Source organism: Nothoprocta perdicaria, unplaced genomic scaffold (genome assembly GCF_003342845.1).
Source record: "Nothoprocta perdicaria isolate Ctin4 unplaced genomic scaffold, notPer1 scaffold_15, whole genome shotgun sequence".
NCBI classification, from domain to species: domain Eukaryota; kingdom Metazoa; phylum Chordata; class Aves; order Tinamiformes; family Tinamidae; genus Nothoprocta; species Nothoprocta perdicaria.
The window spans coordinates 7,259,366-7,273,676 of record NW_020454649.1 but is presented as its reverse complement, the minus strand read 5'-3'; the positions used below and the strand labels follow the sequence as shown (position 1 = coordinate 7,273,676).

Below are 14,311 nucleotides of genomic sequence, written 5' to 3'. Positions count from 1 at the left end.
ACCCCATTAAAAACTGGGAGATGTTTCGTTACATCCCTATCTCTTCTCAGCTGCTGTATCATTTAAAATAATTTATTAAGTCTATTTGCTCTAAAAAGACCAGAAATGGAAAACACACTCTAAAGGCACGCACTAAGGTGGCTCTGACACAACTTGTTTACAGAGGTCATTGCTGCTTATGGAATTCTGATATGCAATGTCCATCCACAGGCAATGAGATATAGGCAATGCCTTCTAGGCAGCTAGAGAGTAGAAAACCCATCAATGCTGTAATGAGTCTCTTGTTCAGCATTCCCTCCCATGGCAACGAATGCAGCGGGAAGCGGCTGAGCCCCTGTGGGGCCATGGGCTTTAGCTCTAAAACCACTTGCGTTTCCTGTGGACTGGATTCTTTCTGTGGACTGGAGATGGGCAATACCCCTCTCTCTGCCTTGCAGTGTGCTCAGGTCATCGCTTCCTCTTGAACTCTTGCCTCTGTCCTTCGCATGTTAAATGTTTAGGGCTGCAGCAGATACTACCAGGACCATTTCTAGACCAAGCTACTGACTGCAAGAGGGAATGCCCCCTCTCCCTCACCTTCTCTGGCCCACTTTGGGAACTGCAGACCAAGCCCCAGTTTAGCACTGTTGCTTTACTCATAGTGATGCTGCTCTTACTCAGAGCAGGGCATGATGTAAAAAAGTGGAAATATGTTAAGACTTGTTCTGTTTTAGTACATGAAAGCTGCAAAAATAACTATGTGTACTGTAATAAGAGGTTGATTGGCTGTTATGTTGATCAGCAGGTGCTCTTTAAAGAAAGCACTTCTGACCAGCTGCAGCCTTAATTGAGGCCAATCAGGCCATTTGTTTGAAGTGCTCTGCTCGCACAGCTCTGCGGTTAGCCTGCAGATGAAGTTGAAAGCATCAGTCCTTTGGGAGGAAGGAGCACACCCAGCACCCGAAGCCTGCGCTGTGTGCGTGGCTCCACCCCACGGGTCCATGCAGGCTCTTGTCTAGGACTGCGGGGTCTTGCTCTGAGACTTTGTCGAGACACCGCATCTGTCTGGCACCTTCTGCAGCATGGCCCTGGCAGGCAGGGGCCAAGCTGCATTCGCCAGCCCAAACCTCTCCGTGTTTTCTGTGGATGAGCACACCACTGGTTGGTGATGGTGGATCATCCTGGGCACGCTCTTATCCACGGTGGGCCTGGGGAAAAGAGAGAATTATTAAGGTGAAATGGCACTGTGAATCTGGATGAAAGCTGAAGCAAGAGCTTGCAGGCCTGGGAGCTGCCTGGGGCACAGCCTCTTCCCACACAAGGCACATGCTCAGTGTGTACACTGCATGTGTATGCCTCACCACACTGTGCTCGGGTAAAATCAAGAAATTAGGACTCTTCAGTTCTAGGTCTTCAAAGAAGTAATAAAATGTAAGTCTTACAGGGAGAAGGTCCAATTCCTACAGTGAGAAGGTCCAGTTCTTACAGTGAGAGGGCGCAGGAAGGTTTATGTGCATATGATAACTTAGCTAATAATCTACATTATTTTCTAGAGGCCTCTATTTTCCAAAGTTCTTTCTAACATGAATTGATGCCAGTTTGAAAGGAAAAATTAGAGTGGCATGTTAGGAATTGGTTCATATTTGCTCAAGGAGACTCTTGGAACAGGTACCACTGGATAATGGTCCTGCATGGGAAACATGAGTGGAGTAGAAATGACACATGGAGATTCTGTTATTTAAGAAAATACAGTATTTCCAACATTCAAGCTATGAGTAACATGAGCAAATGTTTCATTTAGCTTTAGAAGAACATACATAAAGGCCAGCATGAATTAAAGGAGCTCTTTTTGCAGAACAGGCAGGAGGTTCCAGAGACAACACAGAAGTATGCTTTTTCCTGCTGTGAAGTCCCTTCTGTTTTTACTAGACATCCTGTTGGGAGAGCTGCCAGCAGCGTGCATACCTGACACTTTTTGATCCAACAGCTGCTGGTCCTGAAATAGGTCTCAGCCTGCCAGTGCTCCCACCAGGCTGGAGCTGTCCCTGTGATGGGGAAAGGAAGGCCTCACACACAGCAGGTGCACTGTGCAGGCTCAGGAGAGCGAGTTCCTCGCCCAGAGGCTCAGCTGAAGTTTCTTGATAAGCCTTTGATCGGCAAAGCTGCATCCACTGCCTGTCTTCTTCTCGGCTGGGTATTTTTAGGCATCTTACCCTGTGGTTCCTCATTTTCCAAGGTCTTGCTGCAACATCTGCTCGAGATGCAGGCAAAGGGCTTTTTGGAGGAGAAGGAATTAAACAACAGTTTGGGTTGGAGAACACTGTCCGTTCTTGAGCATGCAACGAATCTGAAAAATTGGGAAGGACAGTGATTTACAGTCTCACCTCACTCCTAAACTGACCCGTGAGCAAAAGGCTTTAGCAAACCCGGTGTGATGGAGCTGGGTGGGCAGCTATGTCCCGTGGCACCCAATGATGCCATCCTTGTTTGATTGCTTCCTCTGGTAGCAAGGGATTTTGTTGCCCTGCTGAGCTCCCTACCAGCGCTGCTGGTGATGTGACTGCCAGGCATGCAAATAGCTCCCGAGCTGTGCACACCTGCTTGGTCTCACCCACTCTCCTGCCCCAAGGCCGGACCTGCATCACTCCTGACCGGCGTTTACCTAACTTCTTTTAAATGCCTGAGGACCCTATCCAGCTCCCTGAAGTTCAAGTGAAAAGCCAATCACAGATTAGCAGAACTGCCTTTTTATCAGATGCAGAGGTATAGGAATAAAGTTTTGAGATTAGACTTAAAATTAAAGAAAATGCTAGAATGTTGGGAAAATATTTTCCTACATACAGGAACAGCAGTCTACCTGCTCTTCCTCTGGCTGTTCGGATTTTAGCCATGGAAATGCTCAGATGCAACATAAGAAAAAAAAAATCTTACCACAGTCTTATGAACATAACACATACATGAATAAATCCTTAAAATCATTCTCTATATAGCAGGGATCCAATTGCTGTTGTCTATTAAAAGAACTAACTGTACCTAGCTGCCTAATGTGCAGAGTACATGGCAGGAACACAATCTAAAGAATGTTTTGGGAGTAACGGTGCCACCAAAGCACAGGGACAAAAAATTCAGTTTTCTCCCTCCTAATTGATTGAGATGTATTTTACTCCTTAGGAAACCACATACATCTGATAGAAAATTCACAGTGAACACTTTCTACCATACTATATGCTTTTAAAATTTCTAAATTTGAGGATTTTTTTTGTTTTTGATAAAGACACACTGAAAGATTAGCATACCTGATTCAAGAGCCTGAAATAACACTTTAAGATTTCTCAAACTGTCCTGGTTATATAGACCTAACCCTACAAACACTTTTAAATAGTAATACTTAGATGATTTTTTCTTTCCTTAAATACTCTTATAAGTCTTGCACTCCAATACAGTCTCAAGGCACAGAGGCAATGTTAGGAACAGTTATGTTGGTGAACAAAGTTATGTTCTTAACTGTCTTGCTGAATAAACCTAATGTTGCATCAGGTATTTGCTCCCCCAAATATGTACATCTGTCAGTAACAGTGGACATCAGCAACCATGTTTGCAATCATCTGTATAAAACTTGATTATTTTGGCCAGTTACTAATATTGTAACCTTTATCAATGATTGCTCTACAGTACAGGAACCAAATCCCACAGAACACCACAGTTCTGTGAGAGGTTTCTCTGAGAACATTATATGATGTCATCCCTTCTCCAGGGACTGGTACCTGAGGATGAGTGGGAAAGACTGGAATGGAAAGAATCAAGTGAAATCCTTTCAGTTAGGTCCTCATCGTAGGGCTCTCTCAGAATATCTTCACAGTTGTCAGGCAGGCTACAGTCTTCATCCTCATCCTCATCGCTAAGAGTTACCTTCAGCACTTGAGGGGCCTTTTCTTGCTGAACCATTTGCAGGAACCTGAGCAATATTAAGCATTAACCTTTAGTTAGCCTTTCAGTTGTGAATATGCAGTAAGCCGAGTGTAGCTTGGCAAGTAGCAGGACGGTGCATTTAGTCACACCCAGTTATTTTCCACTTACCTGGAGATATATGAAAGATCATTATGACTGCATCATGTACCTAAGCTGCCCATGTCTGTCTGAAAGTATCCTTAAATTAACCAGTGAAATGGGACAGATACTATGCAGTGAAACATCAGAGAAATAAAGTCATTTTCATTTCTAAAAATCTATCCTTTACTAGATGGGGGGGGATCTCAACCTGCTGTTCGTTTTCCTTTCAGCCTTTTGACTGCTACCCAGAGAGCAGCCATGAAAAGCAGAAGACTATTGTGCCCACAAGGTGGCCTGAGACAAAGACAGCAGCAATCTACTGGTAGACTCCAGAGGAGACTGCATGAAGGCCAGGTGTGAGTCTTCCTACCCATAAAGTCAGGCAAGCTGATCAGGAATAATCAAAAATGACCTAATTCTACTTCCCACTGAAATCCATAGCAAAGTTTTCATTTGGTAAGGCCAATGTGATGCTTCTGAAAATCCTCCTCCTTTCTCACCTCTTTTTCTATCCAAAGGTAAGAATGGATGAGTCCAAGTGACTTCCTTGCACTCTAAGGAGGCACACTGCCTAAGTTAGTCTTGAGCCTGCTCTAGAGAGAGGGCAGAATTTCGTGTTTTTTTTTTTTTCCCCCTGCCCACCCCACAGATATTCCTGCAGGAAGAACTGCTCCGCTGGCTCTGCCTGCAGAGACAGGGAGGCAGAAGATGAAAGGCTATCCCATGAAACCACCACCAGATGGCCAAAGAGTTTATTTTATTATTAAGGCGGGATAGGAATCCCTGTGTTACTGCATGACAGTCTACAGCTCTCTCACCGTTTATGCTTTTCTCTCCATTCTCCCAGTTCAAAGAAGATATCTTCCTGGCCTACATCTTCAGAGATATGAAGGTATTCTCCTCTCAGGCTGCATAGTTTGAAAGGGTCCACTGCAGGCGGCTACAAAATAACAGAAGTTGTCTTGAGAATCTCAGAAACTCTCTCCAGATCAGTGTCTAGGTTGTGGATTGTGGAAAGCAAAGTTTGCCGTTTCTCTCACTTCTTCACATCACTCCTCGCTATTTACTTGCTTTTCACTTTAAAGAAAGCTCTGTGCCTCAGTCACAACATGCACCACTACACTTGCAGGAACCCAGAGGAGGAACTTAGGGTGGTCAGAATGAAAGTCTTATTTATACCCTACTGTTGTATAGTTCTCCTTTAAACAAGCCTGAGTGTAACATTTACACTAATATACGTATTAAGACCGTAACACAGAACTGATGAGTTCTCTTTCACACCCTACTTTGTAACACTCTATAACTCAATCAAAACTTCAAATTTGTTTCAAAAAAAAAAAAAAAAAAAAAAAAAAAAAAAACCTTCCAATGTTTGGGCAGTGGCAAAAGGTGGTGGGGGGGAAAGGGGTGTCACACAGTCATACTTTTAGCATTTGTTGTCAGCATTAAGCAAAGTGGCATGTAGCGTGATGCATGCGCCCTATACATGCAGTTTCCTTGATACAGAAGAGAATAAACTTTGGCTTTATATTCATTTAGTCAATAGGAACAATCCTGCAGCACTAGCAACTTCAGCATTTATGCTGACATCAAAGGAACACTGCTGAAAAATCTTTTGCTTAGTAACTGTTATACAAAGCCAGCCAAATCTTGCAATCTTGCCTTGTATTTTGTTCAGGCAAGATGACATAAAACATGCCACCAACAGCTGATGTGGTTTTCACGTGTTTCTTTTCAGTTGATGTTCTTATTTCCCTCTGATGAACGAAGCAGTTCTCCCCACTGTTTACACATCTATGTTTCCAAACAGAGATTGCAGACAATACCTGCTGTTATTTTATTCAATGACACAATACGGTTGTCAGGTTTTGGCTGACCCTCCTCTCCCAGATTTCTATTGCCCTTCTCAGACAAGAGGCACGGAGCACTTCCACCTCCCTCAGGTAGGGCAGCATGTCCCTCAGCTACCTGCCTTCCAGCTCATGAATCATTCAGCGTTTTCTCCGGTTCTCAGGATCACCAAGATCTTTTCATCCCACTACCTTCTATGACAAAGCACAAGGGTACCCAGTGCCTTGGATCCCTCCTATTCTCTTCCTGTAATTTGTTCATTTTTCTGGATTTGGCCTTTTTGCACTAATTGCCCCAAATGTGCATTTGGGGAGCTCATGGCATGTGTGCAGTGGAACACAGAATGGAAATCACACTCTTCAAGGCTCATGCTCTTCAAGATCCCACAAACCACAGTGGGAACTCAGTTTATCACGGGGTTTACGTAGGTGGCCAGCCAGAAACAGGTAGTATATGAGAAAAACATACATCTAGCTTTTGTCTCCTTGCACGAAGGGCCTTGATGGGGTTCCCACATATAACTTGACTGAGTCCTAAGAAGAAAAGGAACATAGAAAACACTTTACTCCAGTGCATAGCAAATTTTGCAGTCTTTGAAATCAGTCAAAATCACTTCCCAAATCTAGGAGGATGCAATATTTCACTGTATAGGTTCACAGTCTTGACTGAGATGGCCTGATGCTGCTCGAAGGAGCAGCAGTTTCTCTGTTTCTGCCAGAATCTGTTTTCTTCTGCTCCTGCCCTGACTCCTTCCACTGTGTTAGCACAAATGCTTGCATAATCAGATAACAGATTCAAATCACAACTAAATGTGCCTTTTTAATTTTGCTAGGTTGTTTTGCAGCTGGATCTCTACCATAATCAAGTTCTCCATGCGGTCATACTTGTGCCAAAACAAGAGACAAGGTAACAAAGGCACACAAGGAAAGAGTGAATATTTGGTGGAGCCACATCTTTTGGTAGAGTTAGCTGACCGAAAGTGCAGTTTCATTCCCTGGCAGGCTGGATGCTGTTCCCTTGCACTTTTCTGAAAATGTACTCAGTCATCAACACTGCATTACTTCATCAGATCCACACTGCCAAGTCCTACCTACAGGGAAAAACTGATGTGGGACTGGCGTTTAAGGAGAAGCAGCCCACAGGGCTAGGAGAGGAAACACCATCTCCCCATCTAACCTGCACCCAGAGAGCTGATGCAATTACAGAATGAAGGCCTTCCTACGCGGCAGGCAAGAATGTCTTGGGAAATCTAAAAACACAAGTGACCTCATGACCTCCCTTCCCACCTAGCTGTCCCCAGGAATTCAGAGATCAGCTTCCAGAGATATCTTTGCTTTCCACTTTAATTTCCTCGCCCTTTATCATGCCTACCCTGTCATCTGCTATGAGAAGTGCAAGGGGGCAGCTATTATAAGTTTTCTCTACAGAGATCCTGAAGGAGCCAAGACAGCACAGGGCCTCCATCCTCACCCCTGTCTGCTAACCTGGCAGTACTCCCAGGTGGCAGAGCTAGATGGCCAGGGCTCAAAGTGCAGTGGCACAATTGTATTTGGGGCTGGCCTTTTAGGTCAGGTATGTGAAGTCAAGGAACTGGCTCCTCTCACTGAGAGAGGGCCCTTCTAGAGGACTACTTTCTCTGTGTGATTGAACAGAGCGTTCTCAGATTTTCTCATCTAAGTTACATTTGTGAGCCCTAGCAAGGTTGATGTGTAATTTAAGGTACATCAGGACAGGCGACTTCAGCAAGAGAACACCACTGCAGTATGTGCTTTTCAAGAGACAAAGCAGTGTAAAATGCATAAGGTGGGAATGAGGGAGAGAAAACAAGAAGGCCTCCAACTTACTGTAGGGGAAAATGAAAGAACAGAAGACTACAGGACTAAGCCTCATGCCAAAAACCTGATGTAGCAGCAGCCTAGCTGAGTGATAGACAAAGCCCAAGTTTCCATCAGCACTAATAATACAAGAAGGATGCAGAGGCATGGGAAAGAACAGAGTTAAATATATATATATATATTTTACCATGTGTCAAATCACTGGAATCATCTTCCAGAAAAAGGCCCTCAGAAGCCGTGGGATGGGGAAGAGGACAGCCAGCAGACAGCATATGGGCACTGTTGTCTTGTCCTGCAGAATCGGGCCACTGTGCAGTCCCAGGTCTGGAAGCCGTGCAGGTTCTAGGGCTGGATCCAGACTGCCTTGCTGCTACTGCCCCAAGATACAAACCTGAAAGATTTCACTAGTGTAAGCACTGTCATGCAGGATTTAAACCACACCATCACAGCATACTATCAATATGCGTGGAGCTGCGGGAGAAGGAAAAATGTCATTACTGATATAGGAAACACACCTGAAGCTGCAGTGCTTGCTCATAATACACAAGGTTCCCTGCCCAGTTAAGCTCTAGACACAGCATTATTTGAAGACACTTGGTTAAACTGCAGTGCCTCTCCTTCCTTCTCCTCCTTCCAAACATCAGCGAGCTGCTCCTGCCATTTGAAGGGGTCAGGAACAGCTCGGTGGCCAACAGCAGCAGCAGCCTCAATGGCCCTGCAGCTCAGCCTGGATGTGTCCAAAGCTCTAGTTTCCCTGCCTCTCATGTGCTGCCCACCTGCCCTCACAGCCCCAGGGGAACCACTATCAGTGATCTCCCCCTCTCTTGCCACAGACACAGTCCAAGCTTTAAGTTTTAAAACGTATAGCTTAAGTGCACAGAGACAATGAGATGAGAACAGCCACCTTACCACAGCTGCTGGTCAGTAAGGACAAACCATTGACTGTGAAATTAGGGAAATTTGTGAAATGCAGCGATAGATTTTTTCCAGTGTTGCCTTAGAGATATTTTCTCTACCACAGAAAGAAAGGTGATAATTGAGTTTTTATAAGCTAGAATGGATTATACAAAAGCTAGTGAAAGAGATGTAGCCTTGAATTCTTACCTGCATGACTGTACACAGTTCTGTGAGCAGCATGTGCCAGCTAACATACCATAGGAGGGCTAATCTGCATTTCAGTTCCTAGATGAACAGCTCCATTTAAAATGGTGCTCAGCATCGAAGAGCTCCACCCACAGCAGAGCAATCAGCACTGCAATAATATGGCCATTTCTTTAAGAGCTCCATGTTAGGGACCTTTACAATAACTTAGCCACTGCTGTAAATACAAACCCATGATTTACACATCACATGTCAAGTACCCAAATCAACACTGCTACAGGGAAGAAAAAAACATGGTGATGTCTGAACCTGACCACATAAGCCCTTCAGCTCATTGCTAAAGGCAAAAATACAAGCCTGTTATAGGACAACACAACAAGAACTGAGATTTTTTTGATGGTTCCCTCTTGCTTCTGGTGGCCCACTATATTAACTTGCTTTCTGATCCTGAGCTGATGTTGCCAAAGCAGGATCACTGAAGGATCAGATTTTAATGCATTTTTCTCCTACCATAACTATTATTACAGCTAATGATTTGGGCGCACGGAGATTAAATGACAAGTGTATGTAGTTATTGCAAAATAAACTAAAACTTTAATGGAGTGCAGTTGGCAGCCATACCACAACTGTGGGGGGTCGGGAAGCCAACTGCTTTGCCCACACTAATGGGAAGCAATGCAGCAGTTATAGGAAATACCTTGTAGTATTTAATGGCATGTGGTAAAGTGCATGTAGCATGATATGTAAAAGCATGGACATCTGAACTATGACCGAGGCTACAAGCAAGAGGACAGCAGATTTATTTGCAAACCATTTGCTGTATACTGAGTGCAATGGATTTAATTGCAGAGGCAAGAGAAAAAAATAAAAGGACACATCAAATCTATTATAAGACCACACAACCTCAGTTGCTAGGATGTAGCTGCCATCAAGAGGTGGTGAGCAAACTCTCTTTCCTATTATTAAGTTGGAAATCCTGCTATATTCAAGCTGCATGGGGCTGACTGCTACCATGGAAAGAGCTGAGAAAAGCTGTTGTTGAAGCATTCATGTCCAAGCCTTTGCTTCTTCAGTCATGCTGAATGGATGCCAAGTACCAGATTCCTTGCTAATGTGGAGATTCGCTTGATGCTTTAGAACCCCCTTGCATTTTTCTGATATTGGTACTGAAGTTAGGATTGCTTTCATTTAATTCTGTAATTTCAGCCCAGTTAGGGAAGAAGCAACCAGACTGCAGGCCATCGCGTCTGTATTCCCTGAGAAAATGCAGCAGGTTGTAAAAAAAGACCTCACCCTGCATAGCAGGAAGTATGCAAGATTACTGCCTATATTTAAAGAAATGATGAAAGCTAAAGAATACCAGCAGAGGTGCACAAGAGGCCTTGCTGCTGCCAGGGCAGCCCAAGCAGCCTGACTGCTGAAAAGAGCATCAACCCACCCAAAGTTGTGTGTGACCCCTGCAGAGCCCAGACCTCTCTCTTCTGCTGAGCAAGCCCACCCAGGGCTTGACTAACAGCCCAGTCCACTCTTGGAAGGTCTCCCAGAAGAGAAGCAGCCTCCGTGTTTGTCTAAAAGGTGCTGTTACAAAGGTTTTAAAGTTCAATGGACAGAGCACATTTCAGATAGAAGGGAGCCCGTCGACCTTCTTGGGGTTACAGATAAGCCAAGCACTTGGGTCAGGCTTGGGCACAGGTAGGAGGAAGTGCTGAGCACAGCTGAAATGATTGTACTGAAAGCTGACCAAAGGTTTGAAGTGAAAGCACAAGCAAAGTGATTCCTTCCCTACAAATTCCAACTTTCTCATTTCCCAAGTAAAAAATACAATGTCCTTCCCCTTCCACTATAACTAAGTTGACGCAGAAGAGATCCATTTGCTCTTCATCTTTCTTATTCAAACATCACAGCATGAAAACTGAGTTCAGTAGGAAATGTGACATACCTAACCATGGAATATCTCCAGCTAAATCACCTTCCTTGATGGATTCCTTGATGATTAGCCAGTCCTCACTCATCTTCTTGGAAGGAGGGATAACAGTTTGGCTAGCTGGTATTTCATCCAAATATTCCAAGTGGGGAATGAGTTTTTTCACTTCAACTCTGTAATTATAATCTGGTCCCTGGAAAATTTGAGAGAGTTGTCACTTGAGCAGTTTGTTCAACAGACTGCAGACTTCCATCAGCAACACAGCAGTGTTCAATTTGCATGACTGCCACATAACTTGAAATGTCTCCAAGAGATAAACCTGCTCACCTCATTCAACAGAAACAAATATAGTCAGGAATTACTTTTCATGGTACTTTCCCATGTAATTTCTACTCAAACTGACCGTGAATATGTCCGGAGTAGCACAAACACACCCCTATCCCAAAAGGCTCCTTTGCTGCTTTGTACTGATGATTTCATATTTATCTTTGCTATATCATAAACATTGTACAAAACTGAAGCCACTGAGACCCAAGCAAGCCTGAGCACCCACACCACAGAGCCAACCCTTTTGTCTGGTTTTGGGAGCACATTCATACTTCAACAATAATACTTCATACAACAACAATACTTCAAGGAAGACTGAATCATGCAGTTTTGCAGTGGAAATATTTTTCATTAAAACAGTCTACAAAGGGCAGTAAAAACATTCATGAAGATCTCGCACATTTCTTTTTACTTAAAGACTAAAGCAAGAATGGACTGCTAGTGGCAGAAGATGAATGGACAGCCTCCCTAAATGCTGCCAGCTACCTATAGATCAAGCGTTGGATCCTGATAAATGTTATGTTTCTTACAGTACATGCAATAGTGGAAAACTTGAAAAAGTGAAATTCTCATTTAATATGGATTTATCATAAACCTAAATCTTTCTATGGTAGCTGCACAGCTATACTCTCCATCCCTACATACAATACTGCAATACAGAGCAAATTACCAAGCAAAGCATTTGTTCATTGGCCATTTAGAAGCAGGGGACATGAAACTCTACCTTAGCCTTTAATCCTCATTTAGAAAAGGAGTCAACTATTCCCCATGCTATCACGTACCACATGTACTCTGAACAGCATCTGGGCTCCAGCCAATTTAGAACCATGCCCTGAAAGAAGCATCATGTTTTGCTCATGTTACAAGGGCTGCAGAATTTATCATCAGGCTGTTGCTTTTGGTTTAGATAACAGAGGAGATGAGCTCATATAAAAATCAAATTACAGAAGGCAAGTGGGTAATCTGAAGAAAGCAGTAAATCTAGCTCGACTATTTTGTACATAAAAAAAAAAAAAAAAAAAGAGTGAATAAACAGGAGTGCTTTTACAGAGCTGCAGTATGGGGCACAATAAAACTGGGTGCTTGAGGATAAACCTGGCCACCTAGGTCACATCAATGTCCACATGATTCTTTTCTGTATTTCTGGTAGTTTTTCTATACCCTAAAGAACTGTAAACATAAAATCAAGGCAGTGACAAGGCCCAAGGAGAAGCTCTGAGCAGTCATGTGCAGGCTCTGTAAGTACCCCAAGGCTGAGCAGCTTCCCAGCACAGGGACTGAGTGGGAAACAGCAGTTCATTTACCCTTTTCTTCTTTTATGGCACAAGGAAACACAAGCTACTGTACAGAGTGTCCCCCCACATTCTGGACAGCATCTGAATGCCACTACTTGCCTGAAGGCAGAGGCAGCCATGCCACAGCAGGAGGGCACATACTGCTCCTCCTTGAGGTCTCATTACACCGCAGCATCCCACAGATTCTGATTTCCTCAACTAAACAAATCAAGGGCAATAGTGACATAGCCATATTATGAGTATGTTTAAGGACTCAAGACGTCAAGTGAAAATTACCTCCTCCAAAGACAGGATTTTTGTTGAGCATGCCTGAACAGCAAGTGAGTGAAACAGACTCCTATGCTGTCAGGAAATACCGCACAGTTTTCATGGTAGTAAGCTATGATAAGAAAGTGCCAGAAGCTGTACTGTATTTGTCTCAGTGGGAGTAAAAACAGTAAACAGGCATGCCTTGTCTGTTTGAGGCTGTTTCCTTGCTGTAGGAATATTTGCTTTTTTCCCTCTCATGATTGCATCTTTAGTAAGGGATGAAATGTCAATGTTTTGGTTATAAATAGTTAAAATGTGGTCCTTGACTTAGACTTGTACCAGTTTAAAGTGGGAAAGACAATATATGATACTTGGTTTTGAAATCCAAAGAGGAAGTTATAATAACTGAAGTACTACTTTGTGTCACTGTCTTTATTGAGGGGTATGATCAGACCCAAAAATATATCCAAAAATTGCTAATACACATGTGGATCCAAAAAATGTGAGGATTTTAAATATCTCCATTTCTACTATCCAAATGAGTTTTAGAGACAATACCTCAGTTTTCAATTAAATCTAGCTTAATTAATCCTCAATCCTCCAACTAAATCCTCAGTTTTCAAGCTTAAATCTAGCAGACATATCAGAGGCATCCCTGTATGTGTGAGAAGCTCATGGCTATGACCAGTCAAACAAAGCAAGAAGCGATGGGACATGGCTCACTGGAAGCACGGGGCCAGCTCCTGCTCTGGCTTCTTACCTCTGCAGTATCAGCTCCTTATGGTGCCATTAGGGAATGTGCCATCCTGGGACGGGGCTGTATATTACATACTTATGTCTGTATGTGTGCCTGGGCATATGCCTCATAACCTTCCAGAACACCTTAATGATTATACATAGCACGTTGTTACAAACTACTCTCTGATGATATGTCTGGTGCTATGTATACAAAATGAGGAACAGTCTCATTTGACCAAGCTTCTTAAACTCTAATTTTCCTGATTACTTTTTCAGTAGATGCCAAAACGCTCATTTTTATATCCCAGGATGTTTTTTGAAACAAATAAAAGTGAAATAGAGTAGATAATAGCTTTGAGTCTGTTCATTACATCTCCTTTACTATTTTTGTTGAATGACCTGAACCCCAAAACAGATCATGTATTATTTTGTTTCGATCTTTGTAACACAAGCCATCACACATCCTTACCAAATACCACAAACCTGATTCTCTTGGTTTTGTATGCAAAGAGCAAACAAGTATAGCTTGTATCTTTAGCTTTTAAAAAGGTCTTATTAGTCATTTAATTTTAACCTTTTGAAGGGAAAAGATAACAAGCACTTCCTACTATATAACTCCAAAGTTCTCTTCCAAACTTACCCATTCTGTGATTCGTTACCTGTCCCCTTCCTGAAGAGAAGGGGAAGTAATGTGTTCTTGGGAGAAACAAATGTGTTCTTGAGAAAAACAAACTATTTTCTTCCCGTAAATTAAAGGATCTGAGAAGAAAGCATTTCTGGATAATGAAGAAACCAAAAGGCACTAAGTCACAAATCTTCCAGAATTCCATTTTGTTCTATTACAAATGGAGCTTGGGTGTCCACTGCTGGAGGCCAGGGCTGTCTTAAGACTGGGACAGTCTGAGACCCAGGCTTTTGACTAGCAAGGACCGAGATAGCACTCTCTCTGGAAACAGTGGCAG

General features: G+C 43.2%; 1 protein-coding gene across 1 annotated transcript in view; it reads right to left on the bottom strand.

Annotated features, from left to right (window-relative positions):
- Nucleotides 1–702: 702 nt before the first annotated feature.
- LRRC56 (leucine rich repeat containing 56) overlaps nt 703–14,311 on the bottom strand; it is a 57,284-nt gene continuing 43,675 nt past the window's right edge. The window contains exons 7-13 of the mRNA XM_026034807.1: nt 10,756–10,933; nt 7,903–8,106; nt 6,349–6,413; nt 4,848–4,969; nt 3,744–3,934; nt 1,945–2,326; nt 703–1,187 (exon numbers count right to left, since the gene is read on the bottom strand). Coding sequence (XP_025890592.1) covers nt 995–1,187; nt 1,945–2,326; nt 3,744–3,934; nt 4,848–4,969; nt 6,349–6,413; nt 7,903–8,106; nt 10,756–10,933 — 1,335 coding nt within the window. The 3' untranslated portion in view covers nt 703–994. The remainder of the gene's footprint in view (nt 1,188–1,944; nt 2,327–3,743; nt 3,935–4,847; nt 4,970–6,348; nt 6,414–7,902; nt 8,107–10,755; nt 10,934–14,311) is intronic.